The sequence below is a fragment of the Musa acuminata genome, chromosome BXJ1-10 (genome assembly GCF_036884655.1).
Source record: "Musa acuminata AAA Group cultivar baxijiao chromosome BXJ1-10, Cavendish_Baxijiao_AAA, whole genome shotgun sequence".
Lineage (NCBI taxonomy): Eukaryota > Viridiplantae > Streptophyta > Magnoliopsida > Zingiberales > Musaceae > Musa > Musa acuminata.
In genome coordinates, this window is record NC_088336.1 from 24,471,392 (window position 1) to 24,483,348 (window position 11,957).

The 11,957-nt window shown below is 43.4% G+C and overlaps 2 protein-coding genes across 3 annotated transcripts; one reads left to right on the plus strand and one right to left on the minus strand.

The window, feature by feature from the left end:
- Nucleotides 1-1,520: 1,520 nt before the first annotated feature.
- Nucleotides 1,521-3,187, minus strand: LOC135583482 (WRKY transcription factor 22-like). The gene is made up of 3 exons (XM_065086898.1): nt 2,682-3,187; nt 2,478-2,591; nt 1,521-2,386 (listed from the first exon to the last, which is right to left on the minus strand). Exons 1-3 carry the CDS (start codon nt 3,041-3,043, stop codon nt 1,786-1,788), a joined length of 1,077 nt encoding a protein of 358 aa, XP_064942970.1. The 5' UTR covers nt 3,044-3,187; the 3' UTR covers nt 1,521-1,785.
- Nucleotides 3,188-6,356: 3,169 nt separating this feature from the next.
- Nucleotides 6,357-9,895, plus strand: LOC104000812 (mitochondrial arginine transporter BAC2). Of its 2 annotated transcripts, XR_672873.3 has the most exons (4): nt 6,357-7,326; nt 8,325-9,007; nt 9,434-9,496; nt 9,585-9,895. XR_672873.3 is itself a non-coding variant. In XM_009422948.3 (2 exons), the coding sequence occupies exons 1-2, from the start codon at nt 7,066-7,068 to the stop codon at nt 8,994-8,996; spliced, it is 933 nt and encodes a 310-aa protein (XP_009421223.1). In that variant the 5' UTR covers nt 6,357-7,065; the 3' UTR covers nt 8,997-9,177. The 2 variants fall into 2 exon arrangements, 1 of the variants encoding a protein (XP_009421223.1); XM_009422948.3 differs by lacking the exons at nt 9,434-9,496; nt 9,585-9,895 and having other exon boundaries at nt 8,325-9,177.
- The last annotated feature ends 2,062 nt before the right edge of the window (nt 9,896-11,957 follow it).

Here is an 11,957-nt window from a genome sequence, read left to right on the forward strand (position 1 = left end):
ATTCCGCTGACTATTTCTGGATTATTCTTTGGTAATTATCTTAATTGTCATGAAGTACACTGAGTATATTGGAGACTACGTCAGCATAGGTTAAGAACCGGACCACACACCGGAAGAACTGGTCCACTAACAGCTGAACTCTAGATTTTGTGTATGCTACATCAAGTTTTAATGGTTATCTCACTTCTGGAAGATTTCTTGCTTAAATTTCAAACAAATAATTAAACTTGTGCTTCCTTGATACTAGCGGTTAGTTCATTGGCAGATTGATTTTAACGCTGATGATGGGTTGCAAGTAGAGTTTAGTAGATTGATATGACTAAATTGTGAAATTCTTCCTTGTTACTCCATCCTATAATTTCTTAGGATATATTAATTCATGCTTAAGAAATGTGATCTACATGACAATCTTGCTGATGATACAAAGCAAGTCTATTTCCTGTGAATTTAAATGCTGTTAAAGCTATCGAAAGCATTATAACAAGTTCATGTTCCCCAAGCTTTTTGGGCAGCACTTCATCATACTTAGCCATGGTTTTGTATCATAAGTTAATTGTGGCTAATAATTCTTAGTAAATGTTTATCTTCAGTCGGATGACGAACATTTTCTTGTCAATATTTTTGCAAAACCAAGTCTTTTGATTTGTCATGTTCATGCAATCTAGTCAACCCAGCTATCATGAAACACATTGTTACCTTGATATCAGATGTCTCAAGTTTTTGGCACATGACTTTTTTTTGTGATTGCTTTTCAAGTTTTACTCCTTCAGATGTGTTCAGTTACTTCACAATTTGCTTCTTATTTCTTTTCTATTTTTCCAGATTTTGTTGAACTTTTTTATCATTAGCTGCAACTTTCTATTATCCATTGTCTGATTTAATTGGTCAACTGAGTTCATCAATCGCCTTCTGGTCAACTGAGTTCCTCTTGAATGGCAGCAACTAACCACTGGGCCTATGCTCGACCTTGATTCCTTTTGTTACGTTCATCTACTGAGGACTTTACTGATACGTTGACCCTCTTAACATTTGATTGAGTTCTTTTTAACCGGATATAGATAGAGATCCGTTCTTTTCAACGTACGGTCGAGTCCTTCTGCCTCGTGTGGTCTTTCTCAGAGCTGTAAAAATGTTAAGAGTTGACCAAGAACTCAAAGTCAAATGGCATGCGAGTGGTGGATAAGCTTTGAATTTAGACACTCCATCTGATTCGAAATTGCAAATTTTCAACTCCAACGTCATCGCTATTAATTTCATTGGCCTGCAAAGTATCGTGTGGTCGTGCAGCTGCTCCCTTGTTTAGCTGTATCTTCTCCTCCCCCCCCCCCCCCCCCCCCCCTTTGGTTGTGAGCCACACATTAATTGTGTCCATTATGAACGATGATTTCTTTGTGGTGTTTCCTTCTCCTTTTCTTCTCTTCCTCTGTATCCAAGTCTTCTTTGGTTGATCTCTTCTTTAGCACACACATTGATAGTATGATCTGCTTTGAGCAGATACAGATAGGAGACCTTTGGCGACATGGCAACAGATGTCAGTGGACATTTATTTTGGTGTCGTAAGATGAGAACAGATAAGAAGCCGAAGAAGATAACAAAAGGGTCTTCCTTTATACATTACATATGCATACTGCACAAGACACAACATGAGACGAAGAAATAGAGCGAGGGTAAAAAAATGAAAGCATATTGCACATTAATGGCAGCAGCAGAAGCAGCGGAAGAGATGACAAAATTGTGGACTTTGCCATCGCTGAGGCTCTGAGAGAGGTGGAGATGGAGAAGACGTCATCTGTAGCAGCCGTGGCTGCTGCTGCTGCTGCTGCTGTTGCTGTTGCAATTAGACAGCCATGGCAGAGGAAGCAAGTGGTCCTCGAAGCCTGCGTCGCCGTCGAAGAACGCCCCCATCTCCGCCGTCGTCGCCGAGGCGGGGCCGCTCTCCTCTGATCTCACGAACAGCAAGTCGTCCTTGCCCATCATCTCCATGTCCTCCACCAGGAGCAGGCCCTCGTCATCTTCGTCTTCCACCTCTTCCTCCTCGTCCACGCCGTCTTCCCCTTTCTCTGGTCGGCTGCGGAAAGGCTCGTCGTCCATGGAGGCAGTGAGCGGGGTGGCGGGGGACAGCCCAGCTGCGGTGGTCGCGGACAGGGGACTGGCTTCGGGGTCGGCGGTGGAGAGGCGCTCGCCGCCATCCCCCGGGACAGCGGCGGCGCAGGGAGGACTTGGAAACTTGTGGCGTGTGCTCCCGGCGAGGGCGCTGCGATGGGTGGGCATGGGGTGGTTGTGCTCGCCGGTGTAGGTGATGATGTAGATCCCCGGGTCTGTCCGGCTCCGCTCCACCTGCTTCCGCGCGAGGCACGCTTTAGAGCTGCTACACTTGTAGTAACCCCTGTTTCGGACCTCAAAGTCAGCCTCTTTCTTTGAGCTTCGATGTCGAAGCAAGACGAGAAACACGGGAAGAGGAAGGGTAGCTTGATTACCGAGGGTAAGGCGAACCTTTTATGGGTTTCTGTCCGTACTTCCGCCAGGCCCATGTATCGGAGGAGAGGCCGTCGGCCGGGACGTGGCACACCACCTTCTTCTGTTGGCTCTTCCTGGAATCCCATCAAAGATCCAATTCTTAGATCAAAGTTCTCTCCTCCTTCATCTCGAGGGTAAGTGTAGGAAATGGGCGGCATGCTTACCTTCGCCTGGACCGGTGGGTTCGGGAGAGAGGCCGGTCTGCTCTCCGGCACGGTGGGGGTTGAAGTGACCCGCCCACGGCGGCCAGCGGGGAGGTGGTTGTGGTGGAACGAGGTGGCCAGCCTTTGAGGAACGAGGAGTTGTATAGCTCTTCCGCCCCCAAGGTGCTGGTCCGCCTCTGGTTTACGTCCGGTAAAAGCACAAAGGCGCCACCTTTGCCTCCCTCCGCCGCCAGGAGCTGCCTCGAGTGCGGAGGCAACAACGAGAAAGTGTCCGACGTCGTCGTCGTCGTCGCCGCCCCCGCCGTCCCCGACGGCCGGCAGCTCCGCACAACGGCGCTCAGATCCCAGTTGTCGTCGTCCATCGCCGCCGCCGAGAACTGGAAATCGTGCCTTAAGCACGGCCCGGGAGCAAACCCTCCTATAAATAACCCTCCCCGGTGCCGCGTACAACCGACGGCGTTGACCGAATAGGGAAGGGGGAAGGGCAACAGCGGCTCGGAAAAGGGAAAGGGGATGTGAGGCGCGCTGACTTTTGTTAGGAGGAACAGAGCACAGAAGAGTGGAGTTGGGATTTATACCATGGAACTGGCGAAAGCGGTTTTCAGACAGAGAGACAGAGTGGTGGCGAGCATTGGATCCCTTGTGTTTTGTCAAAGCAAATCCACCCAAAACCGGGTTGATTTCTAGGGAGGAAAGAAAAAGGAATTCTTTATTTTCTTAGATTTTCCAACTTGACTTTTGGAAAATGTCAAAGGAGTGAGAAAGAGAAGAAGAGCATATATATATTATATATATATATATAATAAAAAGGAAAAGTCGTCTCCAACAAGCGGTCGTCTCACCAAAAGACACGAAAGTGTTCAGAGACAATAATACAGCACAGCTGCATCCACAGAGGCGCCTCGTTCCCCTCAATTAGATTCCTTCCCCCTCTCACACATGTCGAACACGCACACCCACGTCCACCTGACCAAGTCAAACCCACGCCTTTTCTCAACTGCTACTTCGCACATCGCCTCCGTAGACAGCAACATGAACACACATCACTGCACTGCGTGCCATCTGCTACCTCCTGCTTATGTTCTCTTTGCCTTTTATCTAACATGACCAGCTTTGATCTGCAGCGATGTGGAGCGGAGCGGAGAGCACTGCCCAAGAGAGAAGAGAAGGGCGGCTCTCTCCTCTCCCAGAACACGCCGTAAACGCCGCGTGTTGTGTTAGGGGGAGGAGGAGAACGCGTCTCGGTTTTGATGGGTGATGGGACTTTCTTCTATACAAATATTTATCTTATTTTTTTAATGTATAATTTGTTCTTGGGTTTTGTGGGATTGATCGAGTTGTTACAACATGCCTTTAGAGTTTTATACTACTTATCATCTTGGATATTGTAAGAAGAAAATGCATAAAAAAGATGTTTATATGGGGTCATTCATTTCTGGAGATGATCAAAGGGTGGAACTTGGCATGAAGCGGTTTGTACTAATGGTCATAGTGATCATGTCACTGTGTTGGATTAGGATGTGGGTAATCTATTTAATTTGAAGTTTGATGCTAAGATGGAAGCAGAATAGGAGAGCATTTGAGCTAACCTTAGTAATACTTTAATGTAGTTGGTGGAGAACTCTCACCATCCAGTAGCAAGTGGTATTGCAGCCACTTGACAGAGAAGTTCCAAAATGCTTCTTTTTTTCTTGTTTGTCAGTTCTAAAAATAATAATAATAATTCAAGACTTTTTAGATGTTTTTAATCCCATTCTTGTATATTAAATCATAAAACACATATTGTAGAAAATTACCACACAAAAAAACAGGTCTTTCATCTTGCAAGTTGCTGAACCAATCAGGTCTGAAAGGTCAAAGTTTGTCACTGTTCCAAGTACTCCTTGAACACAGAGTAAAACCCTCAGATGTTTTGACAACAATGGAGGCTTTTTGCAGGTTAAGAATAGCTTCCTGCAGGGCAGCAGCAGTATCAATATGGAATTATTAATGCAGGATGCTACTGCTTCCATGCATAGTGGGGGAATATTTTCCTCCCTTATTGATTCTTAATACATGGTGGAAGAATATCTCTGCAGCTTGCAAAGGGCTTATTGCAGTGTTTGGTGACATCAACAAAAAGAGTGCTCATCAAATGAGCAAGACAAAGTGTCACTTTTACCAGAAGCTCCTGAAACTGGTTCTTAGTTTTTGCTAACTTGAATCAGCAGTAAGAACATTTAGGAAACAGCTGAGGTTAACTTGATCAAGCTGAGTTGAGCAGTCATATCAGAAACATGGTGGAATATTAATATGTACACCACTTTCTCACAAAAAGTGGTCTGATGGATGCATATTCCATCAGTGACTTCATCTGGATGTGATGGTGTAGGACCAGCCATTCATCCACCCAAATTGCAGACCACCTGCTGATCGAGAATGGAGAAGAGAGAGATTGAGGTTCAAACCAACACTGGTAGGCTATGATCTACAACATCTCTCCCCTTTTCATTTACATATATATTCTTGCTGATGGCTGAATCATTCCATCATGGCATTTACAAGAAAGAATATGACTGTAGTGAAAATTAAAGTAAAACCATCAGAATATAATCCACACAAGCTTGTCTTCTTCCAGAATAAACTAGCAGATCTTTCACATTTATGAACACTATTCCTCCAGAGCAATCAAACACAGCTTTCACAATCAATTGTGGCCTGAATTAAAAAGACCAAAAAGGCCAAACATATCACTGGAAGCATTGATTCCATAATCCACTGATCTAATTGTCATCAGTTTCCCTCAATAGAAAGAAAAAAAAAGTAACTGTTGAGATGTCAAACACTGTATTCTTTGGGAGATACATATCCTGTAAAATCTCAATGTCACAATCTCCATTCTATTCTGGAATAAGATGGAGACTAAAAAGGATAAAATCCAGAAATAAAGAGGAAGAAATCATGAACAAATTCATTGTTCAATTAGATTACCTGGAATTTTCTGCTTCCCATGTTGATTTGATCATCATAATATGCAAACGTTATGATGCTTGAAACCAGATTTAGAAGTAAAGCTTTCGGATGATTCTGTATGAACAACTGTCTTAATTAAGTAAATGAAAAGACAGTTTTGGTGAGCCATGTTGGGCCTTGCAGCATCAATCATCATTTTAAGAAGGTCAGAGTACAAAATAAGATTGTTTTCATTAAATTTTCATATAGAAAGCCTATACTTTTTGTAGACATATCAAAATTGTGTCAGATTAATATTAAATTTAAAGACATATACATGAAAATAGTTGTAGAAAATATGATAACAGAGTAGTATGAAAGGTACACACATCAGTGTCAGAGCACAGTTCATTCAGGCAAGGGAAAGAATGGTGGTGGCCCACATCAACCCTTAGGTAGGCCCCATGGACCTTCATGTGATGGTTGAAGCCCATGGAGTGGGGTTCTCATCAGCTCTCTTGAATGACCAAAAGTTAGGCACTGTCCTGTAAATTTTTTGGATAAGAATCGAATCTTTTGTATACAACTTTTTTCGCTCAAGAGAATGTTGCATAAAGCCACCATTTCCATCATCCATAATATATTCCGTGAATCTTATTGTTGTTTATGATAGATCTTTTTGGGATTCTAATGTAAGAGAGCAGCACGTGTTGCATGTTGCAGTGATCTCCGGCCCATCGTGGGTTGATGGTGTGACCCGGTCGGCGTCCCGATCTCCTCCATGCCCGCCGCTCCCGTGATCGGGTCGTCCTCCGCCCCGTCTTCCTGTTCTTACACGCCGCTTATGCAGTCCGACGTCCACGTATCCGACTTACTATGATAACTCCCTATTTTACTACGACAACTCCTCCCTTATCGCTTGCGGCAGCTGAGGATATCGACAAAGGAGGGCAGCGACCTTTTTCTTCCACCACTGATATCACACGTGCAGACACGGGAGAGGCGTGGTTGGTTTCACCGCACCAGTCCGCCGCTCTCAGGAGCGCCCCTGCGCTCGGACTCAGGCCATATCCTGCGCGCATCTCGCTTTGCTCTTCCTCGTTCATGGCTTCGGCTGCCTCCACCCTTCCCCTCTGCGTGCCTGGCCTCATATGCTCCTCGATCCCTCTGCTCTCCTCGTCTGTTCTATAAACGAGTACAAACGAGAGAGAGAGAGAGAGAGAGATCATGACTTCAGCCGCCTCCACCCTTCGCTTCTGCGTGCCTTGCCTCATATGCTCCTCAATCCCTGTGCTTTCCTCATCTGTTCTATAAACGAGTACAAACGAGCGAGAGCTTCCAGTTTTGACAACCCTTCTTGTTTGAGAGATTGGGCAGTATAAAAAACGGATCTTTATTTATTTGAGGAAAGAAGAGGAGAGAAAGGGGAGTGGGGGTGTGGAATGCTGGGGAGATGGAGTTTTGGCCGGAGTTCTTGGCGAGCAGCTGGGGGAAGGAGTTCGTGGCGGGAGGGATCGGCGGCATGGCCGGCGTCATCTCCGGCTACCCCCTCGACACGCTCCGCATCCGCCTGCAGCAGCCGCCAGCTCCCTCCACCGCCGGCCCTCGCCGCCCGCCCTCCGCCCTGGGCCTCCTCCGAAGCATCCTCGCGTCCGAGGGCCCCGCCGCGCTCTACCGCGGCATGGCCGCTCCCCTCGCCTCCGTCACCTTCCAGGTCTGCTTCCTCATCTGCTTATCTTTCCCGCAAGCAAGAAGAAATTTGGCCTAACACTACTTTGCTACGATCGATGAGGAAGAAGAAAGGTTGGAGACGACTGAAACAAAGGATGATTCGATCGATATAACGTTTTGTGAATCAAGAATAAACGAACATTTCTAGGGAAAGGATTCGTAGAATATGTTGCTTTGCCTTCTCTGCTCCTTTAGGATTTGCAGAATCTTCACCAAGCTTTATGTGAATATTCTTCACTTGAAGCTCTGTCTGAAGTTAAATGTATTTGATCCTCATGGTGAGTTCCTAATCGGTTTCAACGTGAAGAAAGATGCAGATACCACAACTCCAGATTTATCACGAAACCCTCCATCAAAATTTTGCTCTTGTTGTATTCTTCTGCGCTGGAGTCTCTGCACATATTAGGAATGTGATAATTGTTTATAGCATCCCAAAGAAAGCAAGGTAAGCGTGGTGAAGAAACAGGGAAGAAGAAAGAGTTATAGGAGGAAAGGGTAACAACACATTAGGCCATGATCAAACTCAAATCTTCTTTCATAATAATCTAGGACATGACAATTCATGATGGGTGAAAATAAGTTCCTTAAAGAAATAGAAACTTGATAATGTCAAATCAGAGAACTTCATGCCTGAGCAATTGAAGTACAAATCAAATCATATCTAAACTACTAAAATATGGTCAGCTATCAAATCTAACCTGGGGCTGATAGGAACTGCAAATAGGAATGCCATCTTAGATCAGACATTTAACAGTTATTCTGGCACATTTCTCTGGAAAGAAGCAGCATCATTAGGATCTCAGAACTGTTGATTTTACCTATAAAATGTGTACTGAATCATGCTTAGTTGTAACATATTAAAGAATTTCTATGGTAAATCTTGATATTAATGTATGTCAGTTCTGTTTTAGCAGACAAGAACAGTCAGCAATTAGGAAGCTCTATCTTGTGTGTTATACTTCTTTTTTATTCTTTGTGCAGAATGCCATGGTCTTTCAGGTGTATGCAGTCTTATCTCGAGCTTTTGATTCCAAGAATATGAATGAACCTCCTTCGTATGGAAGTGTTGCATTAAGCGGATTTGGAACAGGTGCCTTGCAGAGTTTGATATTAAGCCCGGTTGAGCTTGTGAAAATAAGGCTTCAACTACAGATGATTGGCAATAAGGGTCGTCAACACGGTCGACTAGGACCGGTTAGCATGGCCAAGGAGATCAAAAAGAAAGAAGGGATCCGGGGTTTATACCGAGGCCTGTCGATCACTGTCCTTCGAGATGCACCTGCACATGGAGTTTACTTCTGGACTTATGAGTACGCACGAGAGCAGCTTCACCCCGGTTGCCGTAAGACTGGCCAAGAAAGCCTCGGAACAATGCTCATTGCTGGAGGATTGGCAGGAGTAGCTAGTTGGATCTGTTGCTACCCGCTAGATGTGGTGAAATCCAGACTCCAGGCGCAATCGAAGCCTCGGGCCGGTCAGCTGCCTCCAAAATACCTCGGAATTGTCGATTGCATTCGTAAGAGTGTAGAGGAAGAGGGTGTTGCTGTGCTGTTCCGTGGACTGGGAACCGCTGTTACCCGGGCCTTTGTTGTCAATGGAGCCATCTTCTCTGCTTACGAGTTAGCTCTTAGGTCCTTGTTCAATAACAACTAAAGATTTACAACGTGAGTGGTATATTAAAGCTAGCCTCCAATTTTCTTCAATAAGTGATTCTGTTCCATATGTTCGATCAGATTATGTGATACTCAAATAGGTACCTTTCTATTCAAATTTCACGACTTATTCAGACGAATATATTGTTTCCGTATCTTTATCAAATTCTTTTATGCCAAAAGTGAACAACTTTCAGTTTGGAATATCCAAAGTTTCAAGTTAGCTATACAATTATTTGTCATACTTGATGTAACACACTGAGTTAGTCCATGTAAATTGGTTTTTATTCAGTCACACAAGCAACTTGTTCAATGCATCCATGACTGCAGTAACTGAGTTGAAAGTACATTTTTGGTTTGGATATTGGATATGAAACTGTGACTGTATGTGATGTAATCAAAAGTTCATCATTGTAATCTGAGTTCCTTAACTTGCAGATAACTTGTTAAATGGGGATACACTAAACTGAAGTAGAATGTGGCACAGCCATATCCAAACAGGTAAACATACACTGAAGAATGTTTAGTGGTAGCAATTGGAGTTGCATCTTGTGACATTAGTGGCCCTAATTCTACTGTCTTTTGCTAGAGTGCTGCACAAAGTTTCTCTCACGGCCTTCAGTTGTGGCTTCAGAAGTCATCTTTGCTGATGCTGAAGCAGATGGATTTGATGCTGAAGCCTCCCTCCGTTGAAGTTTCCTCTTTGACAAAGACATTTTGGACCTCCTGAAATCTCTATATATGATGCAGAAATCAACAAGACACTCACTCGAGTTCCATCAAGCATCATTTATTTTTTATCGTGTTGATTGAGACAGCAACCAAATACATCTCTGTCTTTTCTTATATGAACAGATTCTTTGCTTAGAAGCCTCTTTGTACTAATCCAGACTTTACACACATGATTGACTCCATCTACCAAAAGAGCTCTGCAGTCTCTCTCTCTCTCTCTCTCTCTCTCTCTCTCTCTCTCTCGTAAATCACCTCTCTGCGGAGTGTAATATTCCAAAACTGAGATACCTCTCTCTTCCATTATTGTGTAGAGTGAAAACAAAAGAAGGCAACTGCTTCTGGTTACTGTTGTCAGCAAGCATTACCAGGCCGACAGCAACTGTCGGACCCATGAAAACATTTTGCCAAAGTGACAGATCGAATCTAGATCTTAGTGTTGCAGTCGATTGCATGTCCAATGTCAAGAAAAAAGAGGAATTTGATATAAAAAATACACCTTGGGCTTATCCAACAAACGTTTTTTCATGTTTAAGTTGATGAAATCGAGAATTCGAGAGACACTGATGTAGGTTAGTATACTCATATGGTGAAATTGGTAACTATTTGATAAGGTATTATTTGCCATTGGTGCAGCTAGTAGTGTCATGAATGGTCATCGTGCACTCACAATAACTTCGTTCAATGAATCATTTGTCATTTTTGCATGCTTGTACAGAGACATAATAACCTATTTTATCTTGATTTTATGTGTTTTTGCTTGTAAAAATATATGTTCGAACAATTTGCAATGCTATAGTGCGATCTGTTCGATGTTGCAACTAGACTCACGAGAAATTATTCGCTTTGGGCCATGAGCACACTCACAGGGTTATCCTTTTAGAATATATGAGTTAACTCCGAAAGATACCATTAAGAGTAAAAAAGAATCGACGGACTCTTGGTTCTCGTACTCCGAAAGGACAAAACCGTGCGGGTATGCCCATCGTTCAAAGTGGATAATTCCTTCTGAGCCTAGAGGTCACACCAATGGTCAATCGATCAAATGATCACTTATCACTATCGAATTAAGATGAAAGATTAATTTATGAGATAATTATGTAGAGGAATCGGACGTTATTCAACCGCCAAGACATGCGTCAAACCGTTAAATGTTCCGGTTATAATACAATATCAAATCTATGAGATAATATGTCAGTGGCTTATCCACCAGTAATCTCCTAAACGCTCTTTTAAGTCTTGCTGCAAGAATCAAATAAAATTCTGCAGATGCTTTAGTGATATTGGTGGACCGCTGGACTGAAGAAACATTCCATAAAGGTGGTGAAGCCATCGCCATTGAAGTAACATCATGATGTAATGACTCAGTGACCTTTTCATCTCTCACTTTCTACAGTTTTACATAAAGGTGCCTTCTTCTTCTTCTTCTTCTTCTTTTTTTCCCATCATCATACTCATCGTATCTTCTAGTTTTACTCTCTCTGTATTCTTCGTTCAGCTCGACGCCAAAAACATCAACAGAAAGCTTCTTCCTATATGCGAGATAGGTGGTGATCCAATAGTTAAAATCACTACACTAGTGACTAATTTCTTTAAATCTTCATGCTCTTTTGCTGTCTTCCTCAGACAATATCAATGGTTGACTTTTGAGAAAGTGAATTAGAAATATTAATCGAAGTTGCTTGTGATGCTTCGAGACCATAACTTTATGTGACGTTGTCTGTTGACTTACTAACGACTACCTCTCATTGATGCCCACTAACTATGATCACAATGGGTCACATTTTTATTATTTTATTTTATATCTTTTTGATTGAATTTGGATGGAATAAATTAAACATTTTTTTTATAATTACCCTATTCAGTATAATTTTTTATTACTTATTCTTCTATATATTTTTTTATTAAACGTGTGAGGCGTATTTAATGCTTAGAAATTAAATTCGGGTCGGATTCGCATGAATTCAGCACATTGCCAACCACGTGGCCATCCCTTTCGTATGGCACCATAGTTTGGTCGAGGATGAACAGTATACTTATGAGGGGACCCGCCTCAGGTACCCTTTAGGATGATTGGTCAGAAGCAAAAGGGACCCACCTAATGCACCCTCCCTGAGCGAGAGAACCTGTGCTTAGTCAAACTGCCGGAGACTGTGCGAAAGCTACGGGAAGAAGAAGATATCTATGCAGATGAGAAGGTCCAACTGAGAGCAGCAGTCGTAGCCGCTCGCCC

Coding starts and splice junctions, on each gene's coding strand:
- LOC104000812 (XM_009422948.3), top strand. CDS start 7,066: ATGGAGTTTTGGCCGGAGTTCTTGGCGAGCAGCTGGGGGAAGGAGTTC. Junction 7,327..8,324: donor TCGCCTCCGTCACCTTCCAG/GTCTGCTTCCTC, acceptor TTCTTTGTGCAG/AATGCCATGGTCTTTCAGGT.
- LOC135583482 (XM_065086898.1), bottom strand. CDS start 3,043: ATGGACGACGACAACTGGGATCTGAGCGCCGTTGTGCGGAGCTGCCGG. Junction 2,592..2,681: donor ACCCACCGGTCCAGGCGAAG/GTAAGCATGCCG, acceptor ATGGGATTCCAG/GAAGAGCCAACAGAAGAAGG. Junction 2,387..2,477: donor AAAGGTTCGCCTTACCCTCG/GTAATCAAGCTA, acceptor GGTCCGAAACAG/GGGTTACTACAAGTGTAGCA.